The sequence below is a fragment of the Botrytis cinerea genome, chromosome 1 (genome assembly GCF_000143535.2).
Source record: "Botrytis cinerea B05.10 chromosome 1, complete sequence".
In the NCBI taxonomy this organism is placed as follows: Eukaryota; Fungi; Ascomycota; class Leotiomycetes; order Helotiales; family Sclerotiniaceae; genus Botrytis; species Botrytis cinerea.
The window spans coordinates 1,999,960-2,015,787 of NC_037310.1; the positions used below are offsets into that span (position 1 = coordinate 1,999,960).

Here is a 15,828-nt window from a genome sequence, read left to right on the forward strand (position 1 = left end):
AGTGAAAAAAGGTATAATATGAAGACTTCTTGAGCCTCGGAACCAACGCATTCAACACATCGATCGTACCTAAGTTTGCAGGGATTCTACCGATAATATGCCTGGCTCGACAAATTCTTCCTCAGATTCGGGAGCTTCCACTCCTGAACGACTCTCCTTTGACAACGAAAACAGTGCTGTTGGAACTCCCTTGACCGAAAAATCCTTATTATTCGACGTCGACGATATCGATTTTGCAGTTAGAAATGCAGTTAGAGAAGCAGTTAACGATCAATGGATATTGGTCGTCGGTGGTTTGGGATTCATAGGTAGTCACACAGTCTGGGAACTAGCCAAAGCTGGGTACAATGTAATGATATCACCCACAAATTTGCGGGTAATCGCTAACAATTGTTATAGGTGGCCATAATCGACAACCTCAGCAATTCGTTTTTTACCGTCTTCGAAAAGCTCCAGTTGATGGTCGATCAGCATTACAGTGCTCCGCGCAAAAATGGACACCGACCATTACTCAAATTTCACGATGCGGATTTCAGAGACATGAACAAAATGACAGCGATACTCGAAAAATATGACTATCCCGGGGTGATGAGTTTCGATTCGAGTTCCGTTACTCTTTGCAATGGTCAGAGATCAAGCATATCCGGCGTCATACACTTCGCCGCGTACAAGGCCGTCGAAGAGAGCATACAACACCCCCTCAAATACTATTCAAACAATGTTGGCGGGCTGGTCGATTTCTGCGCTCTGCTGCAGCAATTTGGGATCAAGAAGATGGTGTTCAGTTCTTCTGCGACCGTTTATGGAACCGTTGCAGATACTGGGGTGCCACTTCGCGAAGAATATGTGGTGGGGTCAGGATGCTCGGGTCTCACAAATCCCTACGGACGCACAAAGTGGATGTGCGAAGCAATCTTGAGCGATCTCGCCAATTCTGATCCGGATTGGGAGATCACTGCACTGCGCTACTTCAACCCGATCGGATGCGATGAATCGGGCTTGCTGGGCGAAGACCCTCGGGCTGCCGCGACAAATCTGATGCCCGTCGTCTTGCGGGTGCTTACGGGCGCTTTGCCTGCGCTAAACGTGTATGGTAGTGATTATGATACCCACGATGGCACCGCCGTGCGAGACTACATCCACGTTACCGATCTTGCGCGCGGCCATCTGGCAGCTCTCAGCAATCGGCCAAGCGGTGGCTTCAAGGTCTATAACCTGGGTACTGGCCAAGGATACTCGGTCCTGGACGTCGTGAACGCAATGGAGAAGGCCACTCAAACCAAAATCCCCACCAATATTGTTGGCAGGAGAGGAGGAGATGTCGGCAAGTGTGTAGCACTGGCGAACAAGGCGGAGGAGGAGTTAATGTGGAAGACGGAGAAAAGTCTGGAAGATTGTTGTAATGATCTGTGGCGTTTCTTAGAAGGCACCTCAATCACCAAAGCACAAGCATGTTGATGAGTTTGTGGCCGGGGCTTGGTCGATTTTTCTATGGATTTCTTGGGGAAAATTTTAATTGGGAAAAATGTATCTGGTATTCTCTTAAATAAAACGTGCTGGGGGCTCATAATATAAACTGGATTTAAACAAACTCGGCGTCGCTGCGACGCATCTAAGATAAGGCCGCTTACATAAACTTGACCACGTGCCCTTCAATCGTCTACCAAGACTGAGTATGAGTATCGATTCGAAAAACAATGCAAAATCGATTTGTTGCAAGATGTCGCTACTTTCAAAACGGAACGATATTCTGACTTCTCTTCTACAGAATGAAGGAACATGAAGATGCCTAGAGCATTGGAACATGTGATGATATGGGTCTAAAATCTAGGAGTTCTTTATACCTGCTCTGCACCAAGTGAGGGGCTTAATTCTGAAATTGCTTTTCAGAGAACACGCGTTTCCTCTTCATTCTACAGGAAAACGACACCGAGCAAGCCGCCTATGACTCGGGCTCCCATATGCTCATTCTCATCACGGCACTTGGGTAACGTTGCGAAGCTACTTGTGAGGATTGTTACATACAAGGGAGCGGAACAGAATAGCATCAGAGTAACGTATATTGAGTATTGCTACAGAGAAATTCCAGAAATGACTCGTGAGTAAACTATCTACATGATTGGCGGGTATCATCCTTTCTTACGCCATATGCAATATGCACCGTCCCGACCTGTATCCTCCGCTTCTATTCTCCCTTTCGTACACATCTAAGAGAGGCAACCCAAAATGCACAAATTATACTATACATATTCATCAAATATACTTAATATACAATGATCACTCAATAAGATTCCGTTCTATTGTTGTTTAGCCCAACAACCAGTGTTTGGGGCTTTCCGGAGTGCTTCTCTCATTTGTCCACAATTCAGTGCTTTCGATGTTCTTCTCAGATTCCTGTCTGTTCTTTCGGATCAAGGGTTGGCTGCATTGTTTGGAGAACATAGGGAGCTCAATTTCATTACGTGTTATGGATGGCATCCACATGGCCCCCATAGAGACCTGTGCTATAGGTGACGGCCTGGGCATCCAAGTCTTTGCGTTGAGAAGCACGGGGGATGGGATCAAGTCAGCTGGGGTCTCGTTGAGACTTGGAGTCAATACTGGATTCGAACTCGAGACGGCAGGTAAGCAGGAGGTGTGAAGCCAGTTGATTTCATTTTTGAAAACGAAGCTTGGTGTGAATAGCTGTGACGACTCGAGTCTCGCAACATGAGCATGAAAGGAGGTTGACAACTTCTGAGGGTGCGATTCATTGCTCTTGATGAAGATATCTGGACGAGCGATGGCAGCCACCGGAGTTACTTTCCATATACCGGTGGAGAGTTCCGCTGCAATCTGTGGGGATGAGGTCCATAACTGTTCGGCTCGTGATAAAGGCTCACCGAGGTCTAGTAGCTCTTCAGAAGGTGTAGACTCTAATTCGAGCATATCCATTATCTCAAGCTCAAGTAAGTTCGATCCAGTATTGACTAGGGGCTCATCTACAATGGACATATCAACCAAGTCTTCTTCTGTCATAAATTCATCTGCAGCCAATAGCTCGGCAATCTCCTCTTCTGTAAGATTTTCTACATCAGCCATTAGGTCCTCAAATGTAGACTCTCTAGCGAGTGGTTCGTCATCAACAGTTGCTTGTGCAACCGATTCTTCGATTACGGGCTCCACAGTAGATACACGAAGCCAGTCGACTTCGGTCTTCTTTACGGTATCGACTTTGAAGAGACTTCCTGAACTTAGATGAGGTAAAGTAGAAGGGCGAACTGCAGAAACTCTCTTGACATGCTCGGCCTTCACATTCGCGAATAGATCCGGAGTGGATATAGTTGATACCGAAGATGCTACCCACATCATGGATTCTCTTGGGGTAGCAATGATAGGTGCGATAGGTGCAATAGATGCGCGTAGCCAATTGATCTCTGGCTGTGACTTATCCTTAGGCGTGAAAAGCTCCGAAGATTCTAGGCATGGAAGAACGAATGAACGAGCAGCAGAGATTTTCTTGATAGGCTCATACATCATGCTTGAAAACAAGTCCGGAGTAGATGACCCATTGGCGGTCCACATCGTAGAGATGTTCTGACCTGCGGCGATGGATGACGCGATGGATGTATGTAACCAGTGAATCTCAGGCTCACTCTTTTCCGAAACCGTATAAAGTTCTGTAGATTCCAGAGATGGGAGAAGTAAATTACGGGCACCTGAAGGCCTCTGGACGTGATCGTGCTTCAAATTTGCAAACATGTCCGGAGTATACTGGATGATTTTTGTCGGCAATTCCCACATCAAAGCATCACTATTGCTGATAATCTCAACGACAGGTTTCTGGAATAGAAGATTGCGGTTAACTCTGGACTTGCTCGAAGTATATAGCCAGTTTCTTGGAGTGCGTGAAACTGAAGATGGTTGCCAAAGCTCATAAGATTCCAGCGTAGACAATTCGAGATCCCGTTGCGCAATAATTCTTCGAGAATGATCGAGCGGTGACGTCTCAAATTGTGGCTGAATATCGTAAACAGACTTCGATGGTTCTGTCCATAGACCACTGTCTACGTCTAACGTTATGCTCGCTGATTTGGGGACCCAAAGACTAGAATTGGGGATTGGCTCAGGACTCATGACGATACAATGTCCGATGCAAGAAGGGTGAATATCCATTGTAGTTGAAATGAGAGTATCAGCGAAGAAGACTGGGTGAATCGATGAAACATCATAGCGTGGAAGAACACTTTCATTTGTTGCAACAGTATCTCTTGGGATCTCGATGGTACTAGATGACTCTATTTCCTTGGGAGTTCCTGCAGCAATGGCCTCTTTTAAAGCATCTTTCCACATAAAAGCGAATGCTGTTGGACGTTGAACTCGTGTTGTATTTGTGGGCACAATTTTTCCCAATGCTCGATCCCAATCATTAACGCTAGCTGTGAGACACAGTAGTTTTGTGTGTCCAACAGCAGCGGGATGAATATTGTCCACGTCTGAGACGAGAGTTTCGGTAAAAAAGACGGGGTGGAGGATTGCGGGATTATAGATAGCGGAATATGTTGGCCCGTTAGTACTTTCTGTAACAGAATCCATGAGATCTAATTCCAAGAGGTCCAAAGCTATCTGGGGTTCTTCGATAGCTGGTGGAGTGCCGAGAGTTATAGCCTCGTTCAGAGAAAGATCCCATTCAGCAGATGTTGTTTTCGATCTAGGCAATCCTGCGACAATAGCTTCGTTCAAAGCATCTTCCCAATTTGCACGGAAAGCAACGGTAGATCTATATTGATGTCTAATAGCTCTGTGAGCTGGTTTGACTGGTTGCTTTGGCACCACAGATCTACGAAATTTCGGAAACTGAGGCTTTTCAGAATTGGGAGGAATTCTTGCCTCGAATATATCTCTGGAAGACAAGACCTTCGACTGTCTGAGTGGTGTTGATGGTGAGGTTTTTGGGAGAGATCTTGGAGTTGGTTTAAGAGAAACCTGACGAACAGGTAGCTTGGATTGATACTTGCTTGGATCAGCAGGAGGTGGCGGTGGTGGAATGACTTCTTCCTTCTTCTTAGCTGAAAGAGTTCTTCTCATGGAAACGGAAGGCAATGAAACGGAAGCGAAAGAGAAGATTGACGATGCTTTAGTACTCGTTGAAGCGATAGACGATGCATCTGAAATATCAGGTGAAGATCTTCCAGAACTTGTCTCGGATGCTATCGATGGACTACTTGGTCGAATGGAAGATTCCGAAATCCAATCATGATCACGCTTTAGGTGCAATAGGCATGGTTGACGCCGCCAAAGTTTGTTGGATACTAGCTTTGGGAGGGTTCCTGGTGCACTTCTTGCTTTGGATGTCAAAACCAATGCAGCTGGCTCTAGCTCGGTCGTGCGATAATTGGTACGAGACGTTCTTGGTTGGAATAGACCTTCGATGGTCTCACTAGCAACAACTGGGTTTGAAGTCCACATGAAAGAGTGACTCGCGGCAACTGTCAATGAAGCTGGTTTGATCGCACTTGTCAATATCCAGTTCTTTCCTGTGCATGGCATAAAATCTTCGATAGACCACAACTTATCGGAAGAAAGGATGGATAGTACAGATGAGTTTGCCCGCTGAATCTTCTTGATATCGGCAGCAGCCGGTGTTTGTGTTGTTGTGCGGAAATCTTGACGATTGGCATCGATAGAGAATAGACCATAACTTGGAACTTCAAAGGAAACCGCTGGAGGAGTCCACATGAGACTCATCGAAGTGGCAGGCGGCGATTGAATCTCGAAACAAAGGTCCAGGTTTGACTCTAGTTCCTCGGAAACATCACTGTCTTCCTCATTCCAAAGGCTATGGCTTGAGAGTTCAGGTACTGATAGAGATGGTTGGGATTTCGTTCGAACCATGTCTTGCGATGATGGGATGTATGCTTGCCAGACATCCGAATTTGGTTGAGGTAAGCCATACTCGAATCCCTTGGTGCTTGGTGACGGGGTGTGATCCCAAAGTAGCGAGTCTTCAACCAGAGACCTGGAAGAATCACCTGAAAATTCTAACAGCTCTTGAGAGCTCTGTTCATCCAATACGACGAGTGGTGATGCCATATTAGAAAGAACCATATCCTCAGAATTCAGAACATCTTCCTGAGAAAATATGATCGTCGAGTTTCTAGCCTCGTTGTAGTCTCCATAGTACTCGTTATTAAACTCCTCATAATCTTCATTTTCTGAGCTAAAATCAGTCTCTGAGCTCGTCTCATAATCATCGTAATCAGTGACTATATTCTGGGAAGGCTTTGGTGGCGGCAACAAGCTATCTTTTGATGGAAGGTCAGTAGTCTTGAGCATGCTTGCAATTTCCCACAAAGTGGTCTCGTCGAAATCATCATCGCTTTCAGTTTCCATCTCAGAGTCAAACTCGTCTTCCTCGTCGTAATCAAAGAATGATGTGGATGAATATTCCAATAGCTCGGGCTCTAATTGATGGGACCTCGATTCAAGCATCGAGTTCAATGGTGGTCTAGCCTGGAATGACGGATTGTAGGCTGGCTGTGGTATCGCTGTGTCAGAACGCTCACCCCATGGAAATTGAAAGATTCCCAATGTATCGCGCTTGTTTGGGAGAGGCTCAGGGTTTTCGACTATTTATCGTTAGCTGACTTTTCTATCTTAGTAACAGAGTATCAATCATCACATACCAATGTCTGCCAAAAGTGTGATACGCCTAGATCTTCTCGGGGGTTTTTGGGTCACAGGGCGAACTTTAACAGGAACAGCCTGAACTGGCGTTGATCCCCACAACGCTTGTACTAAGACACTGCTGGGTTTCATGTTCGGAGATGACTTTGACCATAAATTCTTGCTGCTGAGTACCATTTCAACATCGCTTCTTCGCTGTGCGGGACGTAAGTCCTTTGCTGGAAGCTCAGAAGATTGATTAGGCTGCATGGGTGCGTTGTCATTAACAGCGCTCCAAAGTAACGAGACATCTAATTTGGGTGAGTGCACTACTGGCTGCCACAACAGATTTGCACGATATGGCGAGCTAACTGGCGGTTCATGATCCATAATTTCTTCCTCGCTTTCATATTCGCCTTCATATGCGCTTTCTGGCTCGGTCTCTGAATCGGTATCAAGTGGAGCAGGGCTCTCCATTGGTGCTTTGGAAACCGACAAGAAATTTATACTGCTACTTCGAGAATGAGAGATTGTTGGTGCATTCTCCATGTAAGACATTTGTGCATTAGCTAAGCGCTGCTGCCAGTCACCCAACCCAGGATTTTCTTGGACCTGGGAAGACATAATCTCATCTTCTGCAGATGTCGCAGCCATATTCTCTCTCATCCGTTGACGTATGACTCGAGATGAAGTGCGGCGCAATCCCAAAGATAATCTCTTGGGATCGGCTGTCTCCATGGGAGATTTAAGCTCGGGGGACGCTTGTAATTCTGGCGTAGAAAGAGAACCAAGCGAGGAAACAGAGCCAGGACTGAAGTTCTGATGCATCTGTTGCCAATCGTTTTCTTGCTCGCCCATTTCCCTTTCGAGATTTTCGAGTAATCGTAACCTCTCCATGCCGTCATCATAGTCGAGGTTTTCGAGCTCTTCTGTAGCTGGCATGCGACGTAGAATCGATCCTAGTGACGGACGTCTTGGTTCCTCAATACGATTTAATTGATCTTGTATCTCTTGAAGTGCCCTTCCTGGTGAGTCTAATTGTGGAGATGGCTCTGCGTTGCGAATGAGAATTGGAGATGCTCTTCCACGTGGTGGCTCCAACTGTAAGGCAGTAGGAGGTGACATTTTCCGCGATCCGTGTTTTGACCTTCGATCGGAAAATGCAGGCAGTTCGTCACCGATACGTCGATGCCATGTTGGGAGAGTATGCGTTGCTTCAATGGGCAAACCATTGATGTCGAAAATGAAAGATTCCCTGTCACCCGCCGCCGATTCAGCCATAGATCTTCGATGTTCAGCAGAATCCATCATGACAACCATGACCTCTCCGTCATCCTCATCGTCATCCATCGGGATTTCCGACATTCTCTCCAACCTCTCAACGTCAGGTGTAAACCTTTGACTCCTCAGTGGCGAATATGTAGAATATGAAGAATTTCTATATGTATCAGATGCAATTGATGGACTAGTCTCGCTCAAAAAATCTTCATCCAAAGGAGTTGATGCTTGGGCATTCTCATTATGGGAGCTACTTGGGATTGTTTCGCTCCTTGACTTGAGAATACTTGCGTCGCTATAAATCCGACTTGACACCAACGTTTTTGATGGACTTCCTACTGCATTTGAACGATAAGTTTCGCGATTAAGATTGACTTCGGTCGAATCCTGGTTTGTTAGATAAACTTGTGGGCTGACTGCTGCGATTGTTGTCGTCCGTTTTGAAATAGGGTTGTTTTGCAAATCCATCTCATTTTCAATAGCTGATTGACGAGCCATGCTGGGAAGATCTGGAACGGAAGATCGGCGATTGTTGAGCATACCGACTTCTGGCGGAGCTGGAAATAAGAACTCTATCTTCTCGTTAAACGTCATACTTTTAGTATCATTAGGTAGAATTTTCTTTAGTTCGGCAGCAGTATACACTGGATGTGGCTTTGGTGGAAGTGGAGGCACCTCTGGTGCATCATCTAAAATATTGAAGAGAGATTTCCGACTGAATATGGAAGAGCCTGATTTCGTACGCCTGTGGCCTGGCAAGGGCTCATTTCCAAACATGCCAGTATTCTTGTGCCGAGGAATAGGTCTCGCTCTATCAATTACAGACTCCCGTGGTTGAAATGTCGAAGTATAAGGAGTCAAGGGGGAAAGTTCCTGCAAGGACTTTTGTTTGGAATGTCCAGGGGTTCTGCTGATTATAGACTGTACTATTGTAGGGTTATCATAGATGATATCGTTCATTAACATGACTGTTTCTGGTTGAGTAACAGCATTCTGTCGAAGTGGCATTGAATTCTGAGCTCTAGGCATAGATGGCAATCCGACAATAGGTCTGTAAGTCTGTTTCTCTTCCAGTGTTTCTAAATTATTGATTCCTCGTGGCGAACGACGTCGCACTTCCTGTGCAGGCGAAAGTAATGCAGAAGTTGAAATTCCAGATTCAGCCACCCACTCTTTGGGTTCATTTGGTGGTCCTCTCCTTGCAGATTCATTGGCTTTGTTTAACATTTCTTCTGGTGACATTCTTGGCCGTAGAGGAACTGCTCTTGGAGTATTGAATGGAGACTTTCTGCTGGCCATTTCTCTTCGTTCGCGATCGTTCATTATAGCAGTCTTCAAATCAATCGTAGCTATCTTGGCAAAAGGTGTATCAGGGTCTGTTTCGTCACTAACTATGGGCTTCGATATGGCAAGCCCTCGAACAGATACTTTTGGAAGTTTAGAAGCTGATTTGGATGCTGCTTGACCCGAAGCCAGCGATGATGCAGCAAAAACAGCAGGAAATACACCTCCTGGAACTTGTGTTTCCCCTGAGTCTCCATCGTCGGCAAGTTTCGTGAAGCCTCGCATATCTCTCTGAGGCGGCGTTGAGGAAGGATTGACTACAAAAAGTTGATTTTTAGCGCCAGCACGACTAATTATTGGGGACCCTTCAGCTCCTGTACCATTCTGGAATATCCCTCGAGATGATGCCATCGGGCTAGTAGAGAATGGAGATTTTGCACCGGCGGTGACAGAATCCTCTTGCTTTGGAGACAACAATGCTACCGGAAAGATGGTAACTATGCCTACAAGATATTAACATTAGTACACTGCGACAATCATAGATGATTAATACCCACCAATGAGCACAAGAAGGCCATTTGCTGGTACGACAGTCCGTATGATTAAGATAATGCTTGGTATTCCAAGAAGCATAGGTACACTGGTCTAAAGTTCGTGTCAGTAAGGGTGTCGGAAGATTGTTCTAAGCACATACTACTGTCCAAACCGCGAAGCCTGCAATGACCGACAATAGAGCTCGACTCTGGAGTTTTCGGTCTTCACGTCGATCCCCAAACATCCCCAAAGAGCCGGCCTGGACGACTAAAGCTCCAACAATGATAAGGTCCATGACTAGAACTACAATTGCCACAGGTAATATCGAAGTTTCGGCGACACATGTAGGTGAAAACTGAGGGCGAGTGATTCCGACCAAAACGCCTCCCACGATCAATCGGACAGCCAATAGCCCTTGCAAGATAGCTCGAATGGCGGTGACCTTCGTTCCATGCCCAATCGACCACAACAAAAATTGTTCGAGTGCCACCCTTGCCAACTGATCGAAGCCCGTTGTGAATATTAATCCGACCTGACAAACTCCGGTACCCGTCGTCGGCATTAGGAGTTCTAAAAACCCAATCTGTGCCCATAGTAAAGAAAACAACAAGAACAGAACGAGGACCAGCCTCCGGCCGTCCTTGAAGATATTTGAACCATGACCCCTAGCATATATAAGTAATGCGCCTGTTGCTGCCTGCAGAAGAATACCACTTTAGTGGTTGTTAGTGAAATTGATCAAAGACATTTGAGGTTGATGGACTAACAATGAGAAAGCAGCAGACAGCGTCTGAATAGCATCCGGTATAGCCATTACGACACAGCGTCAAAAGAAATTATTAAAATGTAAAAACCCAATCTATGGGTATAAATTCAAGAATAGAAAATCATGAGCGAACATTATGTTCCTAGCTATCAACACGAGCTCATGTTCGGCGCCGGCGTCGTCAACAACAGCAAATGTTAATATCAAAGATGTTTAAGGTTGATGAAAAGTAGATGAGACTAGAATGCAAGATTGGTGCATAGTAAAGTTGCCATGCCTCTAGCAGTATCGTGGGATTGAAGAAGACGCCGAATGAGTGGATTCCCAAACGACGATCAGGGCACCGAAATCTACTCAATTTGGAATGACTGCCCCGACTTGGACAAGTGTTGAAGGAAACTGTAACGCAAGCTCTAACAATGACAGGTACCGGCATTGAGAAAAATGAATAATCTTCCAAAGGCTAAAACTAAAATAACAATAGTCATTGGACAAGTGCCAATCGTGATAGGGTTGGGGTTGTTCTGTGCGTCGATCTTACTAGGAGGCACGGTTTCGTATGAAACTCATTAAGTCTCAAAGCCACATGGCCACGACCTTCCTCTGGAGGTTCCACGACTTTGTATTCGTCGAGAATAGCAGACAAGAATCAAGTGATGAAATGATTCGACGCTTATCGAGTTCCAAAAAAGAAAAATAGAACAGAAGAATGAATTAGACGAATGGAAATGATAACGTTGTTGTAAGGCGAATATGTCTAACCCTTTCGTAACTTACTTATTCGGCCACTTAAACCACTCCCGAGAGCTTCAACAATAGACCACCGCGATGATTCCATGTGAACTCGAGACAGTGACAGCGTGGGGCATGTTCGATAACAAACAAGTAGCTTTGCTTCGCCGATACTTGATTTCCATGTTTGCTTGGTGGCGGAGTGTGCTCCACCTTGGGATACCAACAGACTTTCCCCTCGTACTTTGGTAAATGATTGTAGCCATTACGTCCGAGGGAGTATATGCCAATTTCCCAAGGTCAGTGAGTCTTTAAAGAATTTCCACTCTTGGTGATAGTGCTGGTGAGTCTGGTTTATTGGTGCTGATCGTGAAGGGTTGCGAAGCGTAGAATTATGCCAAGGTTCTTTTTTCTCCCAGTTGAAACAACAAGTTGCTAAGCACAATCCCTCGGCCTTCACGGCTTACGGTTTTCGAGCGCGAATTCTCTGTTTCTAGTAGAAGCCAAGGTATACAATGGTAGGTTTGTGATACTGCTGTTCACGGAGTAAGAGTATTCCACCAGTAAATTTTAAAGATATCTTCAAGATATAATTAGAAATGCCTAGGACGTAGATGATACTAGCGCCTCAGCATCGATCGATAACCCGTCACGTGTAGATACACATTTTGGCAATAGGTAGCAGGACCTGCGACAATCAATCGACCAACAGTCTCACAGTCAAGCCATGTGCCATAATCACTACTAAACTCTTGTAAATTATCATCAACAACTGAACTTTGAATGACCAATATCACGTGACATGTTCGATTTCCGTGGGCATGTATCATCAAGACTTGTCCCCCGTGAATGAGTTGTTGCTAAATCACATCAGTGGGAAATACAATTCACTTGAACAATGAGCCAGAGGTCATGATGGCCACGATATTTTCACGTATAATTATAAAGTCTGATTTGATTCAAAAATATGAAGTCCACTCAATCACCTCTAGCTCAACCAGACCCCCACAACCTTCTCCAACCTCTCCTTCACCCATCCCGCATCAACATCTGTCTCGGTATCAAATCCATGGTCCTCGCCTTCTTCGGTATGCACCATCAACCCCTCTTCTCCAAATGCCTCCCTCCATTTCCTAGCAAACTTCGTGGTGCCGGCAACAGGCAAAACACTATCCTCTTCTCCATGATATAGCCAAAGGAAAGGCATTTTTCTCTTCGCCCCATCTTTAGATATTTTTTTAAGAACTCGGAAAGGATATACATGTTCCTCTTCCCCAAACATTTCTTTGTATCTTCCCTGCTGCAACGCCACAAGAATAAGTTGCAATCTCTCCCCTGGATCTCTTGTATCGGAAACAAGTTCTCGTTTACTTGGGTCCTTGTCCATCTTTTCTAAATGATTATCCAAGATAGCTGTAGGGAGCAAGGGTGCACCAAAAGGATGTTTTTCAAATTTCTTGCAGAACCACTCATCTTCGATATCTAGTTGCGGATATGCGGCTATGCATACTCTTATGGTATTTTCCGGTTCGGTTAGTGCGGATAGCATGGCGAGATGCCCACCTGCACTATCGCCATACAAGAGAGTGCGAGAAAGGTTGGCTGTGATATTAGAAGGAAGGGAAGATCGGAGTGATGATGTGCGCATCCAGGACCAGAAATCGGAAATATCGGAGATCATTTCTGGAGCAGTTGATTCCGGCAGGAGTCGATAGTTTGGGGCGATAATGATGGCAGATTCTCGAAGCGCGAGGGTTAGGAGATATTGGGGAAACCAAGGAGCGTAGACCGCTGATCCAGCTACCTAGACTGGGGGTTAGTGTCTGTAAATTGGAGGGGCAATTGAGAGCTATTTACCGAACCCCCACCGTGAATTTTCACGATCACAGGATGAGGCCCAGGAGATATATTTTTGGGTACGAGAACATAGGCTTGGATTTCATGGTCTCGGACTGATTTGTAGGTTTTGACTGAAACGTTGAATTGAGAGAACTTAGCAGAATCCATAGTAGCGATCTAAGGCAGGCGGAATAATGTAGAAAATCCTCTAAACTGAGAAAACATCTTGCTATTTATGGATGAGGTGGCACGCAAGGGATATGTCGTCAATAATGTTATACTTTCATCTTCTCCACCGACCGGATTTATCGGTCGGTCATGAGTTGACGAAACTTCATCTTGACTATTGATTTGAGGATGCCGACGTGGGATACCGAATGAATTTACCAAATTCCTAAAGCTCTCCATATCCAAGCACTCACTAGTATGACCATTAAATTATTATCTCCCCAGATTATCAATCTACTTAGAACCGATCCATGGTTCAAAGCCCGAGAAAGAGGGAGCCGTTAGTTGATTGACCCCACTTTCAAGAATTACCGGGAAATTTCCCGCGTGGTAGCGGGCCAAATCCACTTCATTCGGGGAGTTATCAAGATCCGGACTTTGAAAGTATCCAATCTTCCGGAAAAAATCCACCTTGAACCATTCAAAGGGATTTGATCGATCGGGCAGGCGGAGGATGATCATAACGCGTCTCTCTTCGAGGAAGAGAAAAGTGGCCGGAAACGAGTACCGTGCACACCACCAAGATAATACGTATTTTTGAGCACCATAGTACTCAGTTTCGGCCTATTGTTTCTTCGCCGAAGAGGGCGTATGTCTGAGGAATCTTGATTTCTGTCTCTCATTTGAGTCAACCAGTATTGAGTCTCGAGCATCAATGAGAAAAACATAACAGGATACAAATTTGAGCTTTTCCGACGGATCTGCCATCAACGCTTGGCTTTCGGTAATGTAAAGTATACAGTCTTTGCATAGATCAAGAAGTCAATAATTGATGCATGGCTCATGGAGTAACTCAAAATTAATGCAACGACATTTTCGCAATATCTGTCGGTATGCTTCAAGATTTGGTTGGATTACCAAGTACATATTAACGAAATGAGGTTACGTGATTTAAAGGGAGTCAAAGGAAGGTTTGAACAATCAAAAACTTCTCAAAATATAAAACCTTATGATGAGTTCACGAAGCTGACCTTGAATCAGAGTGTTTCCTCCGTCGCGAACTACCGCTAAGAAATCTGGCAAACCAATGTATGCCGACATTGTTGTAGCTGTGCCACCTGGGAGACTTGAGTTTCCTTGAATCTTGAAATAATGAGAAGAGAACTGCTTCTGACAAAATGTGGTTCGACTTCATACAAAAGATTTACAAGGCATAAGTTAGATAGCCATGTATACCAACGATGGAGGAATAACAAGGCCGATAGATTTAAGAATACAAAATGAGAATATGGAGAACAAGCAGACAGGTTATGATCAGGTCGTATCGCCATTGAACGGCTACCTGTTATATCCCGACCTCTACCAAGAATCTTAATTGTACATTGACTGCATCAACGGGCATCGACGAGCTTTCTGAACGAAAGCTTCTCAAATCTCCAACCCAAAACTATTCGCTCATTTGGCGAAGGACAGTTGGAGGTGGTACGACAACTAAATTGTAGCTCTTTGTGGATCTTGAGAAGGTCTCATTTTTGATGAAAACTTCTCGAGCGGTCCATAATAGCAAAAAATACATGTTGGAGGTTCTTTTGAAATGGCATGATAGCCCTTTCAAAACAGCTTCTCCCCCCCCCAAGGTTGACACACAGCTTCATTTGATAACGTGAATCACACTGTCTTCAAATCACGTACTCTTAGGACGGCATGATTGGTCAAATGATGCCGGATTCAGGGCAATGTGTACACAAAAGTTACTCACGCATCTAACAGAAATCCTTCGTGTGTTACGCATCATGCACCCTGAATTTAGTCTGACATTTTCAGCTAGATTATGGTGTGTTTTAGATGATTACATAATTTAGATCTGCAACTCCACTTGGAAGGCTTTTCGAGGTCATCATTTTGGATTCATTGAAATCGACTGAATGAACGACACGGCAGTATTCATATTCAAGACATGAATAGAGACCACATCAAGGATAGCGAGATATGATAAGAGGTCTTGAAGCCAAAAAGTATACCTCGTAGCTCATGTGTCATTAGGGTTCATTCTTGATTCACTCACTTGTTACTTGTTCACCCCGCGTTTTGGCAAGAACAAGCTCTTCGACTAGTCACTCGCCTCCCTTGGTAGATAGATATGTTCTTGGTGTGTTCGATTGTATTGGCCCCACTGTAATTTGCCGTACATGGACCGGTATTTCTTGAGCTTCTCCCTCTCCCTCTCCTTTTCTTTTTAGTTTTCCATAGAGCGGAGCGAAAACGCCTCCACGGCAGTGGCCAAGCGGCGCGTCATCAACCCATTAGATCTCTCGAGCCCTCGTTCTCGCCGGGTGAGTTGTACTCCATCCATCAAACGCTCGTGTTTGTTCGGTCGACGACATATAAGATTCAACATCCCCAGCTTCAAGCCCACCATCTTTGAGTCAGAATGAGGTAGATTTCGCAGTCGAGGAAGAAGAAGAAGAAGAAGAAGAAGAAGAAGAAGAAGCGCAATAACAACAACCATAGACAGATGCTGGGACATTGTTGCTGATGTTCCCGGTGCTGGATCAAGAGAAGCAAATGATCTTCATGCACAT

General features: G+C 45.1%; 3 protein-coding genes across 3 annotated transcripts; 1 reads left to right on the top strand and 2 right to left on the bottom strand.

The window, feature by feature from the left end:
- The first annotated feature begins 38 nt into the window (after positions 1–38).
- BCIN_01g05750 (hypothetical protein) lies at positions 39–1,589 on the top strand. Its single transcript, XM_001561310.2, has 2 exons — positions 39–349; positions 400–1,589. The coding sequence occupies exons 1-2, from the start codon at positions 98–100 to the stop codon at positions 1,456–1,458; spliced, it is 1,311 nt and encodes a 436-aa protein (XP_001561360.1). The 5' UTR covers positions 39–97; the 3' UTR covers positions 1,459–1,589.
- A 464-nt stretch (positions 1,590–2,053) lies between these two features.
- BCIN_01g05760 (hypothetical protein) lies at positions 2,054–10,675 on the bottom strand. Its single transcript, XM_024690572.1, has 6 exons — positions 10,509–10,675; positions 9,902–10,454; positions 9,765–9,852; positions 9,588–9,710; positions 6,666–9,524; positions 2,054–6,608 (listed from the first exon to the last, which is right to left on the bottom strand). Exons 1-6 carry the CDS (start codon positions 10,553–10,555, stop codon positions 2,308–2,310), a joined length of 7,971 nt encoding a protein of 2,656 aa, XP_024546341.1. The 5' UTR covers positions 10,556–10,675; the 3' UTR covers positions 2,054–2,307.
- Positions 10,676–12,113: 1,438 nt separating this feature from the next.
- On the bottom strand, positions 12,114–13,557 carry BCIN_01g05770 (hypothetical protein). Its single transcript, XM_001561307.2, has 2 exons — positions 13,097–13,557; positions 12,114–13,043 (listed from the first exon to the last, which is right to left on the bottom strand). The coding sequence occupies exons 1-2, from the start codon at positions 13,244–13,246 to the stop codon at positions 12,228–12,230; spliced, it is 966 nt and encodes a 321-aa protein (XP_001561357.1). The 5' UTR covers positions 13,247–13,557; the 3' UTR covers positions 12,114–12,227.
- Positions 13,558–15,828: the final 2,271 nt, after the last annotated feature.